The sequence below is a fragment of the Akebia trifoliata genome, chromosome 3 (genome assembly GCF_017979445.1).
Source record: "Akebia trifoliata isolate Shusen 1 chromosome 3, ASM1797944v1, whole genome shotgun sequence".
NCBI classification, from domain to species: Eukaryota; Viridiplantae; Streptophyta; class Magnoliopsida; order Ranunculales; family Lardizabalaceae; genus Akebia; species Akebia trifoliata.
This window is the reverse complement of record NC_141377.1, coordinates 46,128,537-46,155,705: the sequence shown is the minus strand read 5'-3', so window position 1 is coordinate 46,155,705 and position 27,169 is coordinate 46,128,537. Positions and strand designations below refer to the sequence as shown.

General features: G+C 35.0%; 2 protein-coding genes across 2 annotated transcripts; both read left to right on the top strand.

The window, feature by feature from the left end:
• The first annotated feature begins 10,064 nt into the window (after nt 1–10,064).
• Nucleotides 10,065–14,807, top strand: LOC147407377 (glucose-1-phosphate adenylyltransferase large subunit 1-like). The gene is made up of 14 exons (XM_086435913.1): nt 10,065–10,330; nt 10,571–10,693; nt 10,910–11,083; nt 11,292–11,384; nt 11,510–11,593; nt 11,686–11,741; nt 12,799–12,892; nt 13,039–13,224; nt 13,315–13,395; nt 13,495–13,581; nt 13,663–13,767; nt 14,025–14,131; nt 14,242–14,302; nt 14,400–14,807. The coding sequence occupies exons 1-14, from the start codon at nt 10,094–10,096 to the stop codon at nt 14,499–14,501; spliced, it is 1,590 nt and encodes a 529-aa protein (XP_086292039.1). The 5' UTR covers nt 10,065–10,093; the 3' UTR covers nt 14,502–14,807.
• A 6,280-nt stretch (nt 14,808–21,087) lies between these two features.
• Nucleotides 21,088–24,810, top strand: DFR (dihydroflavonol 4-reductase). Its single transcript, XM_086435912.1, has 6 exons — nt 21,088–21,293; nt 22,643–22,812; nt 23,262–23,456; nt 23,878–24,037; nt 24,138–24,330; nt 24,454–24,810. The coding sequence occupies exons 1-6, from the start codon at nt 21,176–21,178 to the stop codon at nt 24,650–24,652; spliced, it is 1,035 nt and encodes a 344-aa protein (XP_086292038.1). The 5' UTR covers nt 21,088–21,175; the 3' UTR covers nt 24,653–24,810.
• Nucleotides 24,811–27,169: the final 2,359 nt, after the last annotated feature.

Below are 27,169 nucleotides of genomic sequence, written 5' to 3'. Positions count from 1 at the left end.
TGGGATGATTTTTTGCCAGGATGATCCCCTCACCATAGAGATCATCCTCACAAAAAATCAGCCCATTCCAAACATTTTTGCCCATATAAGACAAAAAGGTGTGTCGCAAAGGGGGTCGTAATGGGGGTCGTAATAACGTGACCCATAGGGGGTCGTATATGGGAAACGTTCAGCACCAAACATTTTGGTAAATATTTTGATAAAACATTTTTCAAAATATGAGTTAGAAGTTTTAGAATTGGCTGATTTTTGGTGAGGATGACCTCTACGATGAGGAGATTATCATCACTAAAAATCAGCCAATTCCAAAACTTCTAACTCCATCAAAAATGATTTACAAAAAATGAACAGTCCACGATTTTTCAACTTGTAAACATGGGGCTAGAAGTTTTGGAATGGGCTGATTTTTGGTGAGGATGATCTCCTCAGCGTAAAGATCATCCTCACTAAAAATCAGCCCATTTCAAAACTTCTAACCCATATAGGACAAAAATGATTGGCTAAAATGTTGGCCAAAATGTTCCGGACTGTATATATATATAAGGTGGGGTCCCGGAGACACATAAAGCCACTCATAAAACTACAATGTTTTTATCTTATATGATTAAAAATGTTCGGAATGAGCTGATTTTTTGTGAAGATGATCTCTGTGGTGAGGGGATCATCCTTACAAAAAATCATTCCATTCAAAAACTTCTAACCCCATCAAAAGTGATTTACAAAAATTGGACGGTCTAATATTTTTCAACTTGTAAACATGAGGTTAGAAGTTTCATAATGGACTGATTTTTGGCAAGGATGATCTCCTCACCATAGATATCATCCCATATAAAACAAAACACGTTGTAGCTTTATGAGTAGCTTTATGTGTGTATATATACACACATAAAGCTACAACGTGTTTTGTCTTATATGGGCAAAACTGTTTGGAATGAGCTGATTTTTTGTGAGGATGATCTCTATGGTTATATATATATATACACACACATAAAGCTACTCATAAAGCTACAACGTGTTTTGTCTTATATGGGCAAAAATGTTTGGAATGAGCTGATTTTTTGTGAGGATGATCTCTATGGTGAGGAGATCATATTTGCCAAAAATCAGCATTACTCATAAAGCTACAACATGTTTTGTCTTATATGGGCAAAAATGTTTGGAATGGGCTGATTTTTTGTGAGGATGATCTCTATGGTGAGGAGATCATCCTTGCCAAAACTCAGCGCTACTCATAAAGCTACAGCGTGTTTTGTCTTATATGGGCAAAAATGTTTGGAATGGGCTGATTTTTTGTGAGGATGATCTCTATGGTGAGGAGATCATCCGTGCCAAAAATCAGCTAATTATGAAACTTCTAGCCTCATGTTTACAAGTTGAAAAATTTTAGACCGTCCAATTTTTGTAAATCACTTTTGATGGGGTTAAAAGTTTTGGAATGGAATGATTTTTTGCAAGGATGATCCCCTCATCACAGAGATCATCGTCACAAAAAATCAGCCCATTCCGAACTTTTTTAACTATATAAGACAAAAATGTTGTAGCTTTATGTGTCTACGGAACCTAACCCTATATAAATATATATATAGGTCCCGTTCAATGGCTAACTTTTTGGCAAAACATTTTTCAAAACATGAGTTAGAAGTTTTGGAATGGGCTGATTTTTTGTGAGGATGATCTCTACAATGGCTAACTTTTTGGCAAAACATTTTTCAAAACATGAGTTAGAAGTTTTGGAATGGGCTAATTTTTGGTGAGGATGATCTCTACGGTGAGGAGATCATCATCATCAAAAATCAGCCCATTTCAAAACTTCTAACCCCATCAAAAATAGTTTACAAAAAATGGACGGTCCACGATTTTTCAACTTGTAAACATGGGTTAGACGTTTTGGAATGGGCTGATAGAAATCATCCTCACCAAAAATCAGCCCATTCCAAAACTTCTAACTCATGTTTTGAAAAATGTTTTGCCAAAAAATTAGCCATTGAACGCTACCCATATATATATATATATATATATATATATATATATATCTATCTCCGTATACTCATATATCTACAATGTGTTTTGTCTTATGTGGGTTAAAAGTTTTGGATTGAACTGATTTTTGGTGAGGGTGATCTCTATGACAAGAAGATTATCCTCATAAAAAATCAGCTAATTCTAAAACTTATAACCCTATATTTATGAATTGAAGAATCTTGGACCATCCATTATTGTAAATCACTTTTGACGAGATTATCCTTACCAAAAATCAATTCAATCCAAAACTTTTAGTCCATATAAGACAAAACATGTTGTAAATATATGAGTATATATATATATAATATATATATATATATATATATGAGAGAGAGAGAGAGAGAGAGGATATATATTCTTGGAACTTTATATAAGTAAATTAACATCTATGTAAAGTATATTTATAGGGTTAGATTCGGCAACCAATAGGTTTGTCCTATATGATTTAAAAGTTTCAGATTTGACTGATTTTTTGTGAGGATGATCTCTAGAGTAAGAAGATTATCCTCACAAAAAATCAGCCCAATCTAAAACTTCTAACCCCATCAAAAATAGTTTAAAAATTGTGAACCGTTTATTTTATCAAAAATTTGTAAATCACTTTTGATGGACTTAGAAGTTTCAGATTTGACTGATTTTTTGTGACGATTATCTCCTCACTATAGAGATCATCCTCCAAAAAAATCAGTTTAATCCAAAACTTTTAAGTCAAATAGGACAATGTTGATTGTCGAACACCACCCATATTTATATCGACAGCCAATAGTATCATAGTGAGAATGTCCAGTAAAAAATGATGATTTATAAATATCCTAAAATGACCGTTGTCGTTATCTTAAATCTATTATACATAGGATGGAGAGATTGAAAAAGATAGTCCACAAAATCAAATTGAGTTGCCTGCCTGGTCAAAAAGGATGTATGCTTTGAGGATATTGTATGATAGACATAAACCAATGAAATAAAAATGTAAGATACTAATAAGACTATCTAACATTATGGAGCTGAATGTTGAAAGTTCAAGAAGCATCATCTTAAAAGTTTAGAAAAGATGTTTGATACCTAGTATGGCAATAATTCCTCGAGCCACTCATGAGAGCGCATCCTCACTTACCCAGTGCGTGTGATGTGTGGGTTTTGCATGTGTTCATGGGATGAGACCCACATGCCTTGGCTCGGCCTTTGGCTCTGGCTCTTCTAATCCCACTAGTCAGATGTAAGTTCGAATACCCCCGTCATAAAAAAAAAATATTAGGAAAAATAATTTAAAAAAAACACACACACACACACACACACAAACATTGGGATAACTCCAATAAACAATAAAATAAGAAAAAATCGTTTGAAATAATTTGTGTGCATTCAATGAAAATAATATTAAATTATCCACAATTCATAGTAATAAGATGGAATTAAAAAGGAAAAAAAAAAAAAAAGAAAGAAGCGTAATTACTATAAAAATATTTGTGTTTTAGTATATGGGCATCAGGTTTGGGTTGAGTTGGGTTGTTCAATCCTTCAACCCGAACTCGACCCAAATTGAGGACAGGTTGAGATATTCTAACAGAGGCTCAACTCATTTTGTAAATAACTCAGCCCAGGCTCACCCATCAATCAGATTGAGCCCAAGTTGAGATCGGGTCAACCCACCCAACTTGCAGACCTATATAAAATGACCCTCTGTATAACTACGATCTACCATAAATAGTATTATTAGTAAAGGTAGTTTTGAGGTTTCGTTCTAGATTTTGGTGAAAAGTAGATATATGATCTCTACCAGTGAGTTTTCAAATTGATGAAATACATCTTCTAACTATGATCCTTAATTAGGGAAAAAAATCGTAAAGCCTCAACTCCAACATCTTAATGAAATCCTTAATTCTATTATTTTCTTAACTTGTCTTTTACCCTAGTCAATATCTTGCAAAAAACCTTAGATTTTCTTTTCCAAAATCCATTGCCTTCACTTTCTTCAAAAATCCTATTTTATTGAAAAGATTCAAATATTGAAAGCATTTCCCTAATAGTTGAAGATGATGGATTTTATTATTTTTTACAAAAGGTCCTCGCATTTTGATAATTTTCTATTATTTTCACATGCAAGATCAAATTTATGTTAATATTGTTGAATATTTTCAAAATAAAATCAATTTTGTGGTTTATTTGTTTGATTTTTCTCAAGTTAGATTTTAAGATTTTTGTGTATATAAGGTTTAGTCTTACATTGCTTACAAGTGAGATAGTGATGTACCTTATCAGTAATAGTCAACATAATTAGTTATATTTATGTCACACTTTTAAAGCTTTGATCAAGTGCTTTGCACCACCCGCACACGCGTACGTGCGTCGTGCGAAATGACGATTGGGCATTTAGGACATATTAGCACATTTTGCACTTACGCATCGTCGCAAAGAGCAGGGGAGTCTTAAAGTTTTTGGGATGCGAAACAATCTAATGGTTGTGGTTGATCCGTTACGTGTGATGAATCTAGTACGATCTGCACCGCACGATCACGTTAGTATCCGATCGGGAATCGATCGAATATGATGGATCAAAATAATAACTAATCGAGAATGATCTGGTGCGTTGGATCAAGTTAGTACCCGATCAGGTGTGTTGATTCATGATTGATATCTGATCAGGGATGATCAGATTTGTTAGATCAAATGACAATTAATCGGACACGATCAGAGCCACTAGATCATACAGATTCAATTAAAACGTGTTGATTAAAAGACATGAGACATATACCTTTAATAGGATGCGATCTAGATCGTTAGATCTGAGATCAAACACAATCCAATGCCTATTAAACCAAGAGACATTAAATCATGTCTCTTGGTCAACAGACACAAAAATAACTGTAAAAAGTCAATCATAAATCAGATTTCTTTATTTAAAATTTATGTGTTCTCCTTTTTCTAAGCTTAAGTTTTTGGTATCCTCAGTTTCTTATTATTCCCGAGTGTTCTAGACTAAATTGGATTGTACATAATCCGATTTAGTAACTTGAGTATATACTTCTTTGTATCATGAAGGCATTTATTCTTTGATCCCTTGTGTACTATGATTTCAACCAGTAAGGAAGAATATTTGTCTAAAAGAGATCGAATCAGATTCGAGCCTAGAAGTTATTCTTCTTCCTTCATTGAATTATTCCTGATTTTAAAACTCATTTTTCCAACAACTATGTCATTAGTTGGTGGCACTAATAAAATTTTAACCATGGGTAGTGTTAAAAGCACTCCAATTATTATCAAGAGTACCCCACATCATATCCAAATTTTTTTGTCTTATATGAATTATTTTTTTGTCTTTCAGAGATCATTCTCACAAAAAATTTGTTCATTCTAAAACTTCTAACCCCGTCAAAACAAGTTGAAGAATCATAAATCATTTATTTTTTTGTAAATCATTTTTTATGGGGTTAGAAGTTTCAGAATGAACAGATTTTTTGTGAGGAGATCTTCTCACCATAGAGATCATCCTTGCCAAAAATCAATCCATTCCAAAACTTTTAATCCATCTCGGACAAAAAAAAGAAGAAAAAATGATTATGGTGTAAGGTGCCCTTAGTAATAATTAGGATGCCTTTAACACTACCCATTAACCATATGTCATAAAGTCACAAAGTGTGTGTGCGAATTCCCGTGAGATTTTTAAATATGCTTATAATAGGATTTTGTTAACATATGCCTTAAGGGCACACGTTAAAGTGCAAGAAACAGAGTTTGAAAATTGGATTTTATATCGAAAATACCTTTAAAAAAATTATTTTTTACAAAAATATTATCTGATTCTAATTCCTGAAGTGTATTTATTGCACTTTAATGTGTGCCCTTAGGGCACACGTTTTATAATATTAGCTATACCAATTTGAGGATTAAATTTATCCATAACTTCAAATTATATTTATATAAAGATCATTAAACCCTTACTCTAATTTTGAAATCATTTATATGTGTACTAGTTCTTATTTTATAATATGTACATTTTTACCATAAATATAACAACCATTGCAATGATACAAATATCAAAATGATATTATTCTTTGATTTTAAAATTCATAATTTTCTGAAATCATTCATTGTACATACTATAATTACTTTATTAATTAATGATCTATTCCCACATAGATTCGATTACTCCCTCACCAAATCAATGAAGTATTATTATAATTATAGATAGTACCAAAATAATGTCATGACTTTTCCACTTTTCACTTTTCTTGACTCATGAATATATATATATATAATATATATATATATATATATATATATAGAACAGCGTTCCTAAGACTCATATTGGGACTCACATTGCGACACACCATTTTGTCTTATATGGGTAAAAATATTTGAAATGGGCTGATTTTTGGTGAGGATGATCTCCTCACCATAGAGATCATCCTCACCAAAAATCAGCCCATTCCAAGACCTCTAACCCATGTTTTGAAAAATGTTTTGCCAAAATGTTTGTTGCTGAACGGGACCCAATATATATATATATATATGGGAAATGTTCAGCAACAACATTTTGACAAACATTTTGGCAAAACATTTTTCAAAATATGGGTTAGAGGTTTTGGAATGGACTGATTTTTGGTGAGGATGATCTCTACGGTGAGGAGATCATCACCACCAAAAATCAGCCCATTCCAAAACTTCTAACCCCATAAAAAATGGTTTACAAGAAATGGACGGTCCACGATTTTTCAACTTGTAAACTGGGGTTAGAAGTTTTGGAATGGGCTGATTTTTGGTGAGGATGATCTCCTCACCGTAGAGATCATCCTCACCAAAAATCAGCCCATTCCAAGACCTCTAGCCCATGTTTTGCCAAAATGTTTGTTGCTGAACGAGACCCTATATATATATATAGGGTCACGTTCCTAAGACTCATATTGAGACTCACATTGCGACACACTATTTTGTCTTATATGGGCAAAAATGTTTGGAATGAGCTGATTTTTTGTGAGGATGATCTTTGTGATGAGGGGATCATCCTGGCAAAAAATCATCCCATTCCAAAACTTCTAACCCCATCAAAATTGATTTAAAAAAATTGGACGGTCTATAATTTTTCAACAAAAATTGGACGGTCTAGAAGTTTCATAATGAACTGATTTTTGGCAAGGATGATCTCCTCACCATAGAGATCATCCCCACAAAAAATCAGCCCATTCCAAGTATTTTTGCCCATATAAGATAAAACGGTGTGTCGCAATGTGAGTCCCAATATGAGTCTTAGGAACGCTGTTCTATATGGGTCACGTTCCTAAGACTCATATTGAGACTCACATTGCGACACACCTTTTTGTCTTATATGGGCAAAAATGTTTGGAATGAGCTGATTTCTTGTGAGGATGATCTCTGTGATGAGGGGATCATCCTGGCAAAAAATCATCCCATTCCAAAACTTCTAACCCCATCAAAATTGATTTACAAAAATTGGACGGTCTATAATTTTTCAACAAAAATTGGACGGTCTAGAAGTTTCATAATGAACTGATTTTTGGCAAGGATGATCTCCTCACCATAGAGATCATCCTGACAAAAAAATCAGCCCATTCCAAATATTTTTACCCATATAAGACAAAACGGTGTGTCGCAATGTGAGTCCCAATATGAGTCTTAGGAACGCTGTTCTATATGGGTCACGTTCCTAAGACTCATATTGAGACTCACATTGCGACACACCGTTTTGTCTTATATGGGCAAAAATGTTTGGAATGAACTGGTTTTTTGTGAGGATGATCTCTATGGTGAGGGGATCATCCTGGCAAAAAATCATCCCATTCCAAAACTTCTAGACCGTCCGATTTTTGTTGAAAAATTATAGACCGTCCAATTTTTGTAAATCAATTTTGATGGGGTTAGAAGTTTTGGAATGAGATGATTTTTTTCCAGGATGATCCCCTCATCACAGAGATCATCCTCACAAAAAATCAGCCCATTCCAAACATTTTTGCCCATATAAGACAAAAAGGTATGTCGCAAAGGGGGTCGTAATGGGGGTCGTAATAACGCGACCCTATATATATATATATATATAGGGTAGCGTTCAATGGCAAACATTTCTCAAAACATGAGTTAGAGGTTTTGGAATGGGCTGATTTTTGGTGAGGATGATCTCTACGGTGAGGAGATCATCCTCACCAAAAATCAGCCCATTCCAAAACTTTTAACCCATGTTTACAAGCTGAAAAATCGTGGACCGTCCATTTTTTGTAAACTGTTTTTGATGGGATTAGAAGTTTTGGAATGGGCTGATTTTTGGTGATGATGATCCCCTCACCGTAGAGATCATCCTCACCAAAAATCAGCCCATTCCAAAACCTCTAACTCATGTTTTGAAAAATGTTTTGCCAAAAAGTTGGCCATTGAACGCCCCATATATATATATATATATTGCTAATGTTGGGATGACACTGAATTTACAAGGATTCTCATAATTCCGATGTGAAGGTGCGCACATAATCGCAGATGTGTTTTCTAGCGATATGAGTAAAAATCATCTATGTGGGCACCTCCACGGTAGAATTGTGAGAATCGCAGTAAATCTTGTGTCACCCCACCACGACTCGTTATATATAAAATCTTGGGGGACTTTGTTTTTCACTGTGTTTAATAGTGCGTTGACGTGATAGTGATAGATGTATTTTCTCATGATACGATTAAAAAATATCTATGGTTATGTGCACACCTCCACATCAGAAATGTGAGAATCCCAATAAATTCTAATGTCACCGCTGCATTAAGAGACCTAGTTAGTGGATCCTAAAAAAATTCCACATGACATTAATTACGAATGGGACACTTGACTGGATTCATAGTTATATGTATATATGGATAGTGTTCCGTAGATAATATTATATACAATGTTTTGTCCTATATGAAAAAAAATTTTGGAATGGATTGATTTTTTGTGAGGACAATCTATATGGTGAGTAGATCATACTCACAAAAAATCAATCGATTCTTAAATTTCTAATCCTATGAAAAGTGATTACAAATTAACGGTTAAAATGAACAATCCAAGATTCTTCAACTTGTAATTGGGGCTAACAATTTCAAAATGAGTTGATTTTTTGCAAGAATGGTCCCTTTACAACAACAAAAAAGAATTAATTCATTCCAAAACTTTTTACCCATATAAGACAAAACACGTTGTCTACGGATCCTAACCCTATATATATAGATAAGGAAAATGTTTGGCACCCTACTATTTGTCATACATGAGTTAGAAGTTTTGCAATGGATTGATTACAAGTTGAATAATTGTGGATCAATTATTTTTTTGTAAATAATTTTTGGTGGGGCAAAGAGATCATGCTTTTCATCGACGAACGAGTTAAAAAGCATCTGGGTTTATGTGTCCATCGCCACATCAGAATGTGCATTTTAATGTTACTCTGTAAGATTCAAAAGTTAAAATACTTTTTTCTTTAAATAAAAAAATTGGACAGGTGTCTGGTTTGAATGGGCTTCCAACGCTTCGTAAGTCTTTGGAACGCATACGGTGGAGCAGAATTATGTTTCCAAGAGAGGTGGATCAACACTTAAGAGTCAAGAGAGAGAGAGAGGAATATTATTTCTCTGGACTTCACGTGATGCGTTACTCACATGCTGATAAAATCAACTACATCATCATCGTTCACGCATTTCACATTGATTAACTGTACCACCCGAAAAGCGCTCTGATCACTTTTTTTTTTTTATTATTTCTCATTTTCCATTTTAGTTCTCCTGAAATTTCGGTGAATTAAGCTCTCTGTGATCTGGGTTTCTTTTATTTTTAAAACATAGGTATTTCAGATTTTCATGTCTTTAGAGTCTGTGATCTGACTTTTTTAGATCTAGTTACCTTTTTATGGTCCCAGTTGTAGATCTTCTAGTCTCTCTTCTCTGCTTATTTTTCTTCCTTTAGACATCTTTCTTTGTTCTGGCCTCAAAGATTCCACTTTTCTGAGATTCGGGCTTTCTGTGTTCTGGGCTTAAAGATCCCACTTTTCTGAGATTTGGGTATTTCTAAAAATTTCTAGGTTTGTGTCAAAGAATATCTACTACTGCAATGAACACTTGCTGTGCAACCTTGAACATCAATGCCCATTTGGTGCAAGCTAGCAAAGGAGGTGTACTTAGTAATGGAGACAATGGATTCTGGGGGGAGAGGATCAGAGGGAGTTCAAAGAGCAGGGTTTGGGGTATCAAGTTGGATAAGAGTTTGAAAACTGAATATGGGTGTAGAATTAGTAAATATGGCGTTGTGTCCTCTGTTCTTACATCAGATGTCAACAAAGAGACAATGGTAACTAATGATTAGATGTATTTTCTTCGATGTTTAATGACTGCTTTGCACAAGTTTTAATATTTGTTTTTTTCACATTTTTTTTTATAAGTGCAATTGGAATGTGGGTTTGGATTTTTAATGGATAGTTTATTAAGTTTCCTTAGTTTGAGATATTAAATAAATTTGTGTATTTGTTTATTATCTAGCAATGTTTATTTTGTATATGCTCTCATTCTTACATTTGGATTTTGATTTCAGACCGGACAATCAGCGGCACATTCCAAGCAAAAAGCTGACCCCAAAAGTGTCGCTTCAATCATATTGGGTGGAGGCGCGGGGACTCGCCTATTTCCTCTTACCAGCAGAAGAGCCAAACCGGCTGTAAGAAAATTACTGATTCGTGTTTTACTTCTTAAAATATTTAGATCTCCTGAATTTGATTCACGTTGATAAGCCTAATTTGTTGTCTTGGAAAGAATCCCATCCCCCCCATGTTGAATTGTCAAATTGAGAGGATTCACTAAAGACTAACCTTTGCCATAAATGTAAATGTGATCTGTTTTTTTTATCGGATGATATTGTTTGGTGCGATTATAGGTACCCATTGGAGGATGTTATAGGCTTATTGATGTTCCGATGAGTAACTGCATTAACGGTGGCATAAACAAAATATTCATCCTCACTCAATTCAACTCTGCTTCCCTCAATCGTCATATTGCTCGCGCATATAATCTCGGAAATGGTGTTAACTTTGGGGGTGGATTTGTAGAGGTATGATTCCAATTCATTAAGATATTTATTGTCTTAAAGTAGATAATATCTATAAATCCATCACATAATAAATTCAAGATGCATTTAAATAAATTGCAATAAGTGTACATGAGCAATATATGAATGATACAGAAAAATCAAATACAACATCAAGACTCTTTTTATTAATGATCTTAAGGAGTATTTTGCATATAATTTTGCCAAGCAGGTTTTGGCTGCCACTCAGACACCAGGGGAAACAGGAATGAAATGGTTTCAAGGGACAGCTGATGCTGTGAGACAATTTATATGGGTTTTCGAGGTGATTTTCTTTGAAATCTTGGTTAATAGGCTCATTATCTTTCATCAAAAGAACTAGCCACGTAGTTTCCCTCTCTTAATAAAGTTTTAAGATAGTGTCTTATGCAATTGGATTGATTCATGTAGGATGCCAAGAACAAGAACATCGAGCATGTACTGATCTTATCAGGTGATCATCTTTATCGGATGGACTACATGGATTTTGTGCAGGTATATAATTTCTTCAGTGACTGGTAGAACATCTTAACCAATACTTGTCACATCTTTAGAAAATTTGTTACCAATATGCGATTTGTTTGCAGAAGCATATTGACACAAATGCTGATATTACAGTTTCATGCATCCCCATGGATGACAGGTATGTTAACTGTACTGTTTTATGACATTTGTTTCTCCTTTTCTTCTTCTTTTTTACCGTCTCATTATAAGTGCATTAGCTGCAGAAGTTTTTGATGCCCAGGACCATGGTATGAAATTATAAATGAACTGTAATAGGTATAGTCTAAGTTGTTAATTAAAAAAACTAAAATATAAGTAAAGAATAGGAGAATCGTCATTTGTATATACATGTGTTTATGACCAAGGTTTAAAAAGTCATGAGATGGGGAAAAAATTGAACTTCAAAAAATCTTAATAAATTTTAAAAAAAATAAAAATGAATCTTCATAGTAATGAATAAATAAAGCATAGTATTTCTTCATTTATTATGACTTACCTTAACAACAGTTTTTTTAACCAAACAGCTGGCATACAGTGTCGTCAATGATCATTGGCATGATTAACTCTTAAATTACATGACAATGTAATAAGGCGGCTTTTTGTTGTTGTTGTTCATTTTATGTAACTCAATTACATGACTATGAACATTCTGATGCATAAATCTAATTTTAAAATACTGAACACTACTAAATGTTGCTTTTAATTCTATTGTTACTTTGACTTAGTATGGCAAGTTACAAAAATATTTTATCATTTCCTAAATTTTCAATGTATATTTCCTTTTTGTTATGCATGATTTCATTAATATTTGCATAATTTCTGAAAATTTTGACGTGATTTCACACTTTTCGAAATATTTCTACTTCTAAGCAAACCAAAATATTCTCCGAAAGCAATATCAGAAACCTTGCCCAAACATTTATAAAAAAAAATTGATCCTACACAAACATAATTGGTACTTTTGGGTTGGGCAGGTAATGAATGGTGGGATCACACATGCAAAACTCTATTTTAGTGTTTCTGGTATCATTGGATACTTAGAACCTGTAGAGATTGAGATTATTTTTTTTTGGCATGCCTAGACCACTTGGATTAGGCAAAAACTTCCATCCTTATCTAGATTGTTAGTTCTCTATAAATACTTCTTTGGCTTATTCCTCTTGGAATTAATCTCAAGTTTATCTGTTATCTGGCAGTCGTGCATCTGATTATGGATTGATGAAGATCGACAATACTGGCCGCATCATTCAATTTGCCGAGAAACCAAAGGGCTCTGACCTGAAAGCAATGGTAAACAGATCTAATGCCCTCATTTTTATTTTCTTTTCCTGATAATTTAGAGATCCCTGTGAAAAGCTGATATTAACTTCCTCTCTGATATTTTCTCATATTGTATAGCTCTTATCTAATTAAGAATCTTGGTTGATGCACTGCAGCAAGTTGACACTACTCTTCTGGGGCTGTCTTCATTAGAAGCCATGAGATCTCCTTATATTGCATCTATGGGAGTTTATGTATTTAAAGTTGATGTTCTACTAAAGCTTTTGAGGTGGCAATATCCTACATCCAATGACTTCGGTTCAGAAATCATTCCATCGGCTGTAATTGACCACAATGTCCAAGTGAGATAGAACTCCAAACTTAAATATCATCTCATTTTGAGGTAAGACAATGAAAGTGATGACTTATTATTGAATGTTAAATCTCGACAGGCATATTTATTCAATGACTACTGGGAGGACATTGGAACAATTAAGTCTTTCTTCGATGCTAACTTGGCCCTCACAGAACAGGTTGGTTTTAAAAATTATTTAGTATCCATTTCATGTCATGTTTTAGTGCTTGAGTACAAGATTGGTTTCTACGAACTGACTAATTTCTTTTTCATGCAGCCTCCAAAGTTCGAATTTTATGACCCAAAGACACCTTTCTTCACATCTCCTCGATTCTTACCACCAACCAAAGTTGAAAAATGCCGGGTATGCTGGTTTACATAATTTCAGGTGATAACACCTGCTGCTATGTTTTTTCACTTCTCATGTTTCAATTTGTTCATGCAGATTCTTGATGCAATAATTTCACATGGGTGCTTCCTACGGGAATGTAGTGTCCAACACTCTATAGTGGGTGTGCGCTCACGTTTAGAGTCTGGCGTAGATCTAATGGTGAGCTATCCTATTTTCTAGCCAATATTTTTTTTCTCCTTGCCTAAGAAGATTCAGCAAGTACTTGTAGCTTTCTTTCATAAGATGCTCAATCGAACAAGGGAAACAACCCTATTCTTAAACAAAATCTGAGCATAATATGACTAATTAATGTATATTTTGCTATGTTAACACATAGGAACTAGATTGATAAATTAGTTTGGTGATTTTTTATAAAATTTCTAATATTTTGGGGGAATATGCTGTTTCCTTTTCAGGATACCATGATGATGGGTGCAGATTATTACCAAACTGAATCAGAAATCGCATCCATGCTGGCAGAGGGTAAGGTTCCAATTGGTGTGGGACAGAATACCAAAATCAGGTGAGAGTTATTTATATATATATACACACAAACCAGAACACCACAAACGCATAAATGAAGTTCAGAATGTCCAAATTTTCTGATGATATATTACCATGATTGTATTGAAGGAATTGCATAATCGACAAGAATGCTAAGATAGGGAGAGACGTGGTCATCTCAAATAAAGATGTAAGTATAGATGTTTTGAAACTTCTTGGACCTGCAACTATGCAAACAGGTATATATTTACCCAATTAGATGTTTTGATTTTTTTTTTTTTTTTTAGGGCGTTGAAGAAGCAGATAGACCAAATGAGGGGTTCTATATTAGATCTGGTATCACTGTTATATTGAAGAATGCTACAATTAAAGATGGTACTATCATATAGAGTCTTAAGGGAATTTCACGATTTCTTTTGTTCAAGACGGACGTGGAATGTATTGAAGGGATTCACATGTCGCTACTGGAGAAGCTGAGAAGTTGGTTTTCAGCTTTACGTTGTTTATAATAAGACACTCATTACTCCTTTCTTCGTACATGCAGCAAGATGAGCCTACTAAAAGTAGAGTAGATAGGGATGATTCTGACTAAATAAACAGGCAAGCTGCTTTTCTTTTTCTGTACAGAAGTTTGGTTCGGTAATGTAGTCTTGAAACCTTGGCACTAAATAATGATAATGACACTGTTTGATCCATTCTTGGAATTTTTGTCTAGCTTTAAAATAAATAAGAGATTATATTGCCACACCAAATTTTACTAACAGCATCCCAAGATGTGTGTTAATTCTATGGTGATTTACATATGAATTGGGGGTGGTGTTAGCAAAAGTTGGTGTGGCAATAGAATTTCATATTGAAAAAGAGTTTATTCCATTCTGTTAGAATTTTCCAGAATAGGCCACTAGCAATTGCTCCTTCACGTGTAGGTGATGAGTATATCTTATGCTGAGACAGTATTGAACATGAAATTATTTTCTTCTAAAAACAAGGAAATGGAGTTTGACTTGATTGGTGGATGAAATTTGACATGTGCATGTCATCATGTGTAACCATGTAAATGTGCATATGTGAATCATCTAATTTACTAACAGCTCCCCAAGGTGTGTGCTAATTTCCAAAGGGAAAATATTGTTTTTTGTTTGTGAGTAATATTCCCTTGAAAGAAATTTCTTGAAAATTTGCCAAGATAGGTCTGGGCCATTTCTTGCACGGATCCAGAGCATTCCCATTGTAACAGCAGTTATTTGCATTCCATAACATTATTTTACGCCAGGTTTTCATTTATAACTTTTGCATGGTAACACCATTACCATAGCTATAAGAAAGACTAACCCAGCCTATTGTTATAAGGGACCCCTCCTGCTTCCCAAAGCAACTATGATCAGATATTAGTCAGTGTTTGCTAGAAGAAATAAACATAAGCTTCCAAACACATTGACAACACAACTGCTCAACATGTGGCAGGCTGACTAAACCTCGTGAGTTCTGCTTATTTTTCATCGAGCTGTTGTCATTTAGCTAAAATTACAATGTCAACTGTGAAGGTCCACTGGTAAGTATGTCATGGTCACTTTGTTGTGTATCTCACCAATAGTTCCCACATGAGCATCAACCATCCTTAAAGTGATGAAAGCGGTTCCTATTTCTCACCACAATCTCTGATCTTCCTTCAATTTGGGGAATAAGCTTGATTGCAGAATGACATTCCTTACATATGTGCAAGTTATTCACTATTCTTTTCTTCTTCTTTTTTATCCATTACCAAGGGTTATAAAGGCCCCCGCCCTATTTATTAAAGGATGCTAAAGCCGAGGAAAATTAGAAATCCAGTCCTCTAACAAAATGAAATATAAATCAGGGGAACAACACCTTGACTATGTAAAAGTGAAATTACAAAGAGCACCTTTTTTTTTTTGTGGCTAACCACCCCTATTCGTTTCTCTCCATGAAAATACTATTATTTTCAGATTAGTGAAGCTTCTAGCAACAACTTCAATGGCTCTCAACAACACTAGGTGCTTCCATGAAGGTTGTATCTTCTTTAGCAAGCATTGGACAGCATAAGAAGAATCAGAATTGATGATGACCTTTGTCAAGCCACCTTCAAGGATTGCTTGTAATTCGATAGATGGAACCTCACTTGAATCAGATTTGCCAAACCCAGCGAACTTTAGAATGCCATAGTGATCTCTACCGATGAAACCAAAGCCACCCCCCAAATTAGAAAAGGGCCCAACGGTATTAATTTTAATGAATCCTTCGCCCAGAGGGAGGGAGGGATCCATCTAACAAATTGAGTTGGAGAACAAGTGGTTTCCTTCACAAAAACTCCCCATCTAAACAGGGTAGCTGCCTCTTCACAACTAGCAACTTCATGGCCATCGAAGATAACTTGAACATCCAATTCAATCAAATGGAATAATTGATCGGCCCCTTAACACCTTATCATCAAATAATCGTCGGTTCCTTTCTCTCCATAAATTATAGATTGTAGAACACGAGGAAACGAATATTATCCCTTTTATAACAGAAAAAATTTGAAGAGCGTTGGTGAAGGAAGCTTCCATTGGGGCTGAATATGAGCTAAGCTGATTTGTTAAGAGCTCTCAACCAAAACTGACTGCTGTAATCACATTTGGAAAAAATATGGTGGTTATCCTCGCAAGAATTCCTAAAAAAAGCACATCTTGAGATTAATTGCATCCCTCTCTTCCTTAAATTCTTGATTTTAAGAAGACTACGTCTCAAGGACAACCAAGCTATGAAGGAATTACGATAAGCACCATTTTTGTTCCAGACTATCTTATGCCAAGGAACTTCCTCTTCCCTTAGTCTGATCGAATGCTATGCTGATTTGTAAGAAAACTTGCATGAAGAAGTTCTTGTCCAGATTATGCAATCCTTCTCGTTTGGCCAAGGAGGAACATTACCTTTAACTTTAGAACAAATTTCAGCAAGCCGAATACCATCCTCACTCAGATTTTTCCAGTCGTTCCTGACTGCGAAGCCAATAACTCGAGCATTTGGGTAACTATCCATTTGGAAAGTCGGTCTCATACCAAATTGATCGATTAAGGATCCACCATCATGCCACGGATCCTTCCAAAATAGGGTGTCATTACCATTCCCAATGATGAATTTGATGTTTCTTGTCTCCAATTCTCTCACTTTCAAAATTCCCCTCCATGCCCAATATGCATCTCTAGGAGGCAAACATCTCCACACATCCCCATTACAAACATAACGAGCTCGAATCCAAGAACTCCACATCAAGTCATTATTCACAACTTCCCAAAAGAGTTTCATTTGCCCAATTGTACTCCAATCATGAATATGCCTTATCCCAAGCCCCCCTTCCTTTCTTAGGACGACAAAATAGAGTCCATATTACTAGGTGAATGGAAGAAGAGAGAGAAGATCCATTCCAAAAAAACTGGTTTAACAAGGATTCGATTTTTAACATCACACCTTCGGGAATTGCAAAGCAAGCTGACCAATAGATTTGAAAACAAGAAAAGACCGACTTGATCAATTCTAACCTACCCACAAAGGACAAGAGATTTGCTTTCCATCCTTCAACTCAACTAAAGGGTAACAAAGAGTTGGCTAAATAGTTGAAAAGAGACAAACATCTTTCAAAATATGGATAAGCTTCGGAATGGGCTGATTTTTGTGATGATGATCTCCATGGTGAAGAGATCATCCTTGCCAAAAATCAGCTTATTTTGAAACTTCTAACCCTAATTTACAAGTCGAAGAATTGTTGACCATCTAATTTTTGTAAATCACTTTTGTTAGGGTTAGAAGTTTCGGAATGTGATGATTTTTAATTAGAAACTTCATAGAGATCATCCTCACAAAAAATTAGCCCATTCCAAAACTTCTAACCCATATATTGAAAAAATGTTTAGCTCACTTTAGGGCCTCTAAACGCCAAGTTCATCAACCAACGAAAAAGTCAATAATGGTAACCAACTTTTTATCTTATATGAGTTAGAAGCTTCGGAATGGGCTGATTTTCTGTAAGGATGATCTCTATGGTGAGGAGATAAAAAATCAGCCCATTCTGAAACTTCTTCAACATAAATTGGAGCTAGAGGTTTAAAAATCAGTCCATTTCCATTCCAAAACTTCCAATCCATATAGGAAAAAATATGCTAGCAAAATGTTTGGCCCTTGAACGCTCCCCTGTGCTAGAAATCTTCTACAACATATGTTATTTTAAATAATAGTAATATTAACGTAGTAAGTGCCAATAGCTTAGTTGGTGAAGTTTTTGGATGATGAGACCTAGATTCAAATCCTGTTAGCACAGAGTAACTGAGCAATTTCTCTTGGTGAAAAGAGGGGGAGGGGGGTAGAGATGCAATCATGGTTTTTAAACTTGTCCGAGACCAAGATGTATCGTCCGAGTTAACTTGGTATCAGAGCCCAATGAGACCAACTCACAAAGTGTTATGAGACGACTGCGTATCGTGAGATAAGCGAGTCGTCTCGGACGATATTTTTGATTATCTCGGACGATATGAACGATACGGACGAGACAACGCAGTAAAGTGTTTAACTCGCGAGTTAAACGAGACGTCTCGGACGAGATTTTCAAAATCTCATCTGAGTTAACTGAGACAAACGAGTTATGCCTCAATCTTTTATTCTTTCACCCCTAAATCGATTTTTTTTTAATTTTATATTTTTTTGGGTTTATTTTTTAATAGGAATCATTTCTGAAATTTTTCAGATTTTTTAAATGATTAAAAACCATTATCTCAATGTTGAACGAGATGAGATGTATCGTTCGAGTCAACTTGGTATCGGAGTTGAACAAGACGTGACGAAATACCAAATTTAAAAACCATGGATTCAATGGACAGAAACCAACAAATCAATCCAGTTTTTCGTGTATGAAGGTCCTGAAAGAGATGGCCGGGTTTAGTTTTTCAAAAGGGATGGCATGATGAAAGACAAATTAATTTTATTTTGTAATTATATTGTTGTCGTTGCTCATGTTATGTATTTGAAGTGTTTGGTGATGAAAGTGAAGCCTACAGGAAGTAGCTACCGAAGGATCAATAAGAATGTGATGTCGAGCTTTTCGGTGACCAGTTAATACGTAAGAGAGAGAGAGAGAGAGAGATGTGGACCAAGAAGGTGGGTCAAAACTCAAAAGTAAACAAAGTACACTAATTCCATGAATTTTGAGAGTGTACCACTCGGTCACTTACCCAACCTCCCACCCACCCTTGCACGCGATTGGGGAGGGAGGTACACCCACCTATTCGTAGTCATCAAAGGTTTTAATCCGCATATACCTGTATCAAAAGTTTGATACCTTCCAATATTCAAAATTTTCCTTTTTCGTCATTTGGTACATCCATCGAAGACACCCATCAAACTACCAGCCAGAGGAAAGACATTGGGGCATATGATGGATCAGACTTGACCAGGGGGAGCCAAGATTTTATTGTAATGGGGGGACAAACTATAATTAATGGTACAGTTGAAAAACTTGAATGAGAATAGTTTTGAAGAGAAATTCAAAGATTTTTTTATTAAAAGTTGAAGAAAAACTTATTTAGAACATAGTCCATGAGATAAGGTCTCATCAAGAGACAATGTCATCTTCAAAAATTGTAAGGGGTTGGGGGAAAAAATTGGAGGGAGGTGATGGGGTGAGGGTAAATAAGGAAGGAGATGGAGTGGAGGGGTAAATTTAGTTGAAAATACAGGTTTGTTTGAAAGTTCTACGGGGGCAATTGCCCCCACAAGCTCTTTACTAACTCCACCACTGGACTTGACATAGATCTAAAATCAGATTTAATTAATTTCAATATTTGAATAAAAAATAATGAGTTCGATGTCTAGTATGAGCATTAATTCCTCAAGGACCACCTGTAAGAATACACCCTCACTTACCTGGTGCATAAGATGTGCCCCGAGACTAATCTTTGGATAAGACCATAGTTTTATGGACTAGGCAAAGCTTAGATACAATACTCGGTTATCAACAAAAAAAATGGGTCAATTGTAGTTTAATGGCATGTACTCCAACTCAGATCTAAATTGGATATCCGATTTATCCCTATATCCCCTCAAATCCTAATGATATATTTAAAATCTATATTTTTAAGTTTTTCAAAATTTCTTTTTCTATTACTTTTTTTTATAATATGAATTCTTATAAAATGAAAGTGTTACAATGATATAATAGAATAATTACTATAACCTTATAAAGTAGGAAAAAGATTGAATGACTGAGAATTATCCGACCTAAATCAAGTAGTTCGGGTTGGATTAGGTCAGATCATGTAATAATACAAAATAGTTTGTATATGGTCTTAGTAGGATCCGATTCAGTAGAAAAAGTTCCAATATGAATATGGGTATATTTAGATTCAACCAATTTGAAGCCCTATTAAAATGCATTCTTGTTGGAATCCTTGCGTATGGTATGGTATGGTACCCTCCCATCTCAACCGTAGACTGGGGGATGATGGACCACACCATTAGGTGAGCACTCAAATATTATTCGTACATATGATCAGCTCAGCTGTTGTAACTTGTAACTGAACCATGTGGCATTTAAAATTTCGGTAACCAAAATATCGGTTGGGGAAATCTCAAAAAATAAATAAGGAATGGCCACCGAATCATTTGCCAAAGAAACGTAACTAGAGAGACTTCCTATTAGGGCCCTGATAATTGTCCCTTTGTGTGTTTCCTTCCTCCAATCTCTATCATAAGATAACGTTGAATGGGGACAGACCCCCAAACACCAGGTCAAAGACAAGTTATTTATTAACTTATTTGATTTGAATAAGTTGGTTCGTCAGCTACCATTCTTCTTACCTGAATTAGTAAAAATGGTTTGGTGGTCACGTGGTATTTGGGCACCAACACAACATTGGTTGAACAGTTACATTCATATAGTAAGTCAGTAATGATATATATATATATAGATACTGAATGTGAAGACTCACATTAAATTAAATATTCTTACTCGTCACACTAGTAGCTTTCTCTTTTTCTTCTTTGTCAAACTGCTGTATAGTAAACTAAGCGCATCATGGTAGCAAAGGGTGACACAGTGTGCGTGACAGGTGCGGCTGGTTTTGTGGGGTCTTGGCTTGTCATGAGGCTTCTTGAGTGTGGCTACGCTGTTAAGGCCACCGTTCGCGATCCTGGTTAATTTACTCCCCACTCCCACTCGCACTCGCACCCTTCTTCATTTTTTATATATTCTTCATTTTTTATATATCATCCTCACAAAATCAATTCATTCCAAAACTTTTAACCCATGTTTTGAAAAATGTTTGGCTCTCTTTAAGGCCTCCGAACATTCCCCTTCTTCTTTGGGTCTTCAATGACGCCTGATATACGGCTGAGATTAGAGGTTTTCTGGATCATTTTTTAGATGTTTAATCATGGCGGGGAGGAATATATGTCAACCGTATGTTAGCACCTAAAATGGGTGATTTTTTCCTACTGTTCAGCTAGACAATTGAGAGAGTGCCACGTGGTATAAAATCAAAATCTCTAACGTTGAAATGTTAGAGTTAATTGACCGTTCATCTGAACGCATGCTTAAAAAATAATTATAATTATATATATATATATATAATTTTTATTTCAAATCTTATCTAAATCATGATAAATGCACTTCAACATAGCATCTCCACCATTAAAAGAGTACTACAAGGAATTGCAGGTTAAAAACATTACAGAGCATCCGCCCTTTGTGAAATGAGGGTGATTTAGACATATCTCTCCACGTTTTGATGAATCTCCGAGACACCCCCATATTTTCAAACTAATGACAATCCCCCTTGGCCTTGGATCGTCTTTTTTTTTTTTGTTATGAAAAAACAAAATATCACTTACATGCTCTCATCTTCAAACTCTAGCCAAAACCCTTTATTTTTTATCCAACTTTTATAATAAATTATTTTAAATCCATTCAATCTCGCCATAATCCCTTATAGAAATCCTTGATTATTTTTTTTTACCCAAAATTCTATCATTTTTTGTTTCTCCAAAAGTATTATCTTATTCTTGAGACTTTTAGTGGATAAAATTTTAAGATTGAAGATAGAAGAAAAAAAAAATTATCCGAGAGGTTGGAAATGATTGATTTTGAAAAGAAAATTCAAAGGCTTTTGAATACAAGATGAAGTTAATGGCATTTAGGTCTCTTTCCATTAGTGTATTAGAGAAGACCAAGGTCAAGGGGCATATCATCATTTTGAGAACATGAGGAGTACTGGGAGGATTATGTCTAAATCACCCTTCTTTTCTAAGAAAGTTTTTATATACATCTTTATTTAGCTAGCAAATTTTAAATGCCTGAGTTTGTAGACTACTAATACTAATTTTGTTTTTTTTTTTTATGTTTGGTTTCGTTGATAAATCATGTAAAGTGATGCTATATAGCACAAAAATGGCAACCCAAACAAAGCCTGATCCTGATACGCATCAAATGTTATATAAGAAATTCTCATACATTTTCATTAAATAATCAATCTGGTTGATGTAGACAACATGAAGAAGGTGAAGCATCTGCTAGACTTGCCGAATGCTACAACCCACTTGACTCTGTGGAAGGCTGATCTTGTCGATGAAGGAAGCTTCGATGAAGCCATCCAAGGATGCACTGGAGTCTTTCATGTCGCCACTCCAATGGATTTTGAATCCCAAGACCCAGAGGTAAGAGAGAATGTTGGAAGGCACAATGAAAGCGGCAGACTAAAAAGCCCAACCAGTTCACCAAAACCACATGTGTTGTTAATGGCCTAGAAATTAAGTCCACTTTATGATGACTTTCACTTTGTTACCCTTCTTTCGAGGCCGCTAAGTAATTAACCTTTTTAGGTCCAAAGTATCCTTTCCCGGGTCACTTCTTTCCCTAATTCCCTTGAAGCCCACTCTATGACTGCTTTTACTTAAGTGGGCTTCTTTTCGGGCCAATCCTTTTTCACGTCGCTCTTTCTTATGTTTAAACTTATGATATAGTACTGAATTTGATTTCAAAAAATAAGAATCTTACCAATACCAAAAGCACCTAAGTGTTAGTATCTCATTTAAAAAGTAATTGATACAAGCAAACATGTTTAAAAAGAAAAACATATTTATTTTTAAAATTTTATGTTTTTCAGAATGAAGTAATAAAACCAACAATTGAGGGGATGTTAAACATCATGAGATCATGCAAAAAGGCGAAAACTGTTCGGAGATTAGTATTCACATCATCTGCAGGAACTGTTAATGTTCAAGAACACCAAGCACCCGAGTATGATGAGAACTGCTGGACTGATGTTGATTTTTGCAGGACTAAAAAGATGACCGGATGGGTTCGTTTCTCTTCTTCTTTTATTTATTTCTCTTTTTCTAATCTTTCTACCACTTATAGAGATAATTGTATTTTTCTAGTTAAACCTTCAAGTAATTGTAGTTGTAGTTAAATTAATGGCTAAGAGGAAAAACACAGATTTCCTAGAGATGAATACAGTTATTTCTAGGGATACATTTTTCTTCGTTGTCCCTTGTATCTCAATCGTATGTTTGATGGAGAATTTCCATTGAATGGGAATTGGCTCCTTTAAAAGACCATGTCCCCAAGTGACATGCTGAAATGTTGCTAGAAAGGGTGTTTTTATTAAATGGCATAAAATATGAGCCAAAAATTAAAATATGGGTTCGCTTAAAAATTAAGATGGTCATGGATTAAATCAATGGCATGAAGTTCCTTGTGTCCTGTTTTCTATGAATCAGATGTATTTTGTTTCAAAGACGTTGGCTGAGAAAGCGGCATGGGAATTCGCCAAAGAGAACAACATGGATTTCATCAGCATCATACCCACCCTTGTTGTGGGTCCATTTCTCATGTCATCGATGCCTCCAAGCATGGTCACTACACTTGCACTCATAACTGGTATGCCATGCTTCATTCATTCAGCTGTTTTGTGGTACAACATCTTTGCTAGCTCATTTGCCCAACTTTACTTAAACTCGTATGTTTTCAAATTTCTTAGGGAATGAAGCCCATTACTCAATTCTAAAGCAAGGTCAATATGTCCATTTGGACGACCTTTGCAATGCTCACATATACTTGTTTGAGCATCCTGATGCAAAGGGAAGATACATTTGCTCCTCTTATGATGCTACCATCTTTGATCTTGCTAAAATGCTCCAAGACAAATTCCCAGAGTTTAATATCCCTACTAAGTAAGTTTCACATCTTTTCTTTCCATCAAAATTTTGACCCCAGTCAAACAATCGTGGCTGTTCAATTACATCTTTATGAATTCCATCCAATTATGTATCTAAATGTTGATTGGTTATGGGCAGGTTCAAAGACATGGATGAAAACTTGAAGGTTGTGAAATTCTCATCTAAGAAGCTTATAGACATAGGCTTCAAATACAAGTATAGCGTGGAGGACATGTATGTTGGAGGAATAGAATCATGTAGAGAGAAGGGGTTGTTACCCTTTTCAAGCGCAACCCAAGTGGACATCAAGAGTGAGAAGGCAAATACTTCGATTTGATGAGCCCTGCCATCGAAGTAGAAGCATAGTAGTAAGAAAGTTTGTGTTGGTTTTAAATGTGTAAGGTCTTTGGCCTGTTGAAGAACCTCTCCTATTTGATGTTATCTCATTATCTGATGAAAAGGTGGTTTTGAGGTGGTGTTATTCCTCTATTTTTACATGGGTACTTCCCCTATTATTAGAAGGAATAGTGAAGGGTATACATAATAACTACACTTCTGAGGCACTTTGAATGTAGTAAAAGAGAGACAAACCAACTCAAATTCTCTTCTATTGATCTTCAGTGGTGTCAGTCTATCAGAGAAAATTTTGAGATCACTTCCTCAATCCTTACAATTGTTACTTCTGTGTAATGGCCTTTTCAAGCAAAGTTACTGAAGGTTCTTCCTAACCATCACCATCTCAGCTTCTTCTTAGTAGCATATCATACTTCGTATCAAAGAAAATAGGGTCACACAAACATAAGGATTTATGTCGTTTGGGAGTGTGCCTATGTCAACAAATCAAATCAAAATTAATCACACAATTCTTTCAAAGCTACAGCCTTAGAGATCTATAGCAAGTGAGAATAAGAGCCCCTTTTCCCAAAACAGAAATCCTAGACTACTTTCCCCCCAAAGAACACATATGAATACCCCAAAAAGATTCATCTTGGGGGCACTGCCCTTGAACCCCTACATGGGCCCAGTCGAGAAGTTTTACACTTCGGGGACAAAAAAAAGCCCCCTTTGATTTTGCCCCTTGAAACACGAACAGAATACAAAACATCTTACACAACAGTTAATGAAACCATTACATGTCCAAATCCTACCCAAAGTCAAACCATTACATGTTGTTTTTTTTTTTTTCACTATAACCAAAAGTACACCTAGAAGTGAAAATATTCCTACTGTACTTTGATGATTTAGTAACGTTTTGACATATAAAGATTTATCAAATACTGAGATTTAAGATAAATCTTAGCATTTGGAAGTTGAAATTTTAGCCAGACGACTGAAAATTGAGTTTTCTTCTTAAATTAGAAATTTGGATTTTTGTTCTTTTAGAATTAGGGTTTGGGAGTACTTTTATTGGATTCAAATGAGGGGTGTTCCCTTGTTTACGTTAAATATATTAAACAAATGAAAAAGTAAATGTAAAAAAAAAAAAAATTATATTTCCTCAATCAATAGTTAATGTAAATAGGAAAATGCTTAAGTAACATTGAAATTGACATCATTTCAAACATTGCTAACGTGGATATCTATAGAACCATAGATGTTTTTCATCGAGATACAACTGAGAAGAATATATGGTTCTGTGCATACCAATCTCCCAAACGATGTTAATTTCAATGTTACTCCAGCACAAATCATGTAAATAAGTGCTGAAGTTAACTAATAATGTGTAGAACGGATCAAAGGGAGGTAGAAGCAGAGCTGTCAAAAACTGCTAGTCTACCAATTTTTTGCTTGGTTTATCCTTAGTGAACTGACCCAACAAAATTTGTTACAAGATTTGGCCCCACCTCCACTTGGTTCCATTTTTTCTTGGATCACCTCCACTTGACAAGCTCTTAGAGCTTAAGAATCACCTAGAGGAAATCAAGTTAAAGTCTCAAGGCAATCCATGCAACTAAAGCCTAACTTGTGGTGTGTGGACCTTATATTCGTAAAGCTTTTCAAGAAAAGATCTTAGAAGCAAATTACCAACCTTAATTACCAACATATATGGGGTGATAATTTACCACTATGATCCCTCATTAAGGATAAAAGGTCGTCCTAATGATAATATAACAAAATTAAATTACTGTTATATCTCGAAACATACGCACAGGAAGCCTATAAATAGCAATGGCATCTCGGCTTAGACACAATTCCAGTGCCTTGGAACTCGGTCAAAATCCTCTTTCAAACCATTCTCACTCTTAAAAACTCTACCCTCCCTTCTCCATCTTTGAAGAATCCCTTCGAAATTCAAAAACTGAAGAAGAAGACGGTCAAGGTAAGCTTAGTATAGTCGCATTCTTTTCTTTTTTTAACTTGCATCTACATTCCTTCTCTCCTTTCTACTTCCCTCATTCTCTATTTTTATTTTACTAGTCTTTAATTTACAAAAGCTCTCATCCTAACGAGAAAAAGCAAGCTGGATAGAACTATTATAAAAATCAAAATCAAAATCAAAACTTGATTCTTTTTTACAATGATATGTACAAATATGATATAATTCTTTCAGCATAAACCATTTATATTTTTAATAATTTTTTTAGCACTTCCGTTGCCACACCACCTCAACAAGTGTGCTAATTCTTGTCATTAGCAAAAGTTGGTGTGGCAATAGAATCTCTTTATTATTATTATTATTATTATTATTACTACTATCTATAATAATAATAAAATTATTTATTCAAGAATCAAGAGGTGCCATTACTTTTATCTTCCAATGATCAAATTAAGCAGTTTATATACAGAGAGAGATCAGAACGGCTAAATGTTGCATCCACTGCCAAATATTTATCCTCGCAGTTATATACTACCC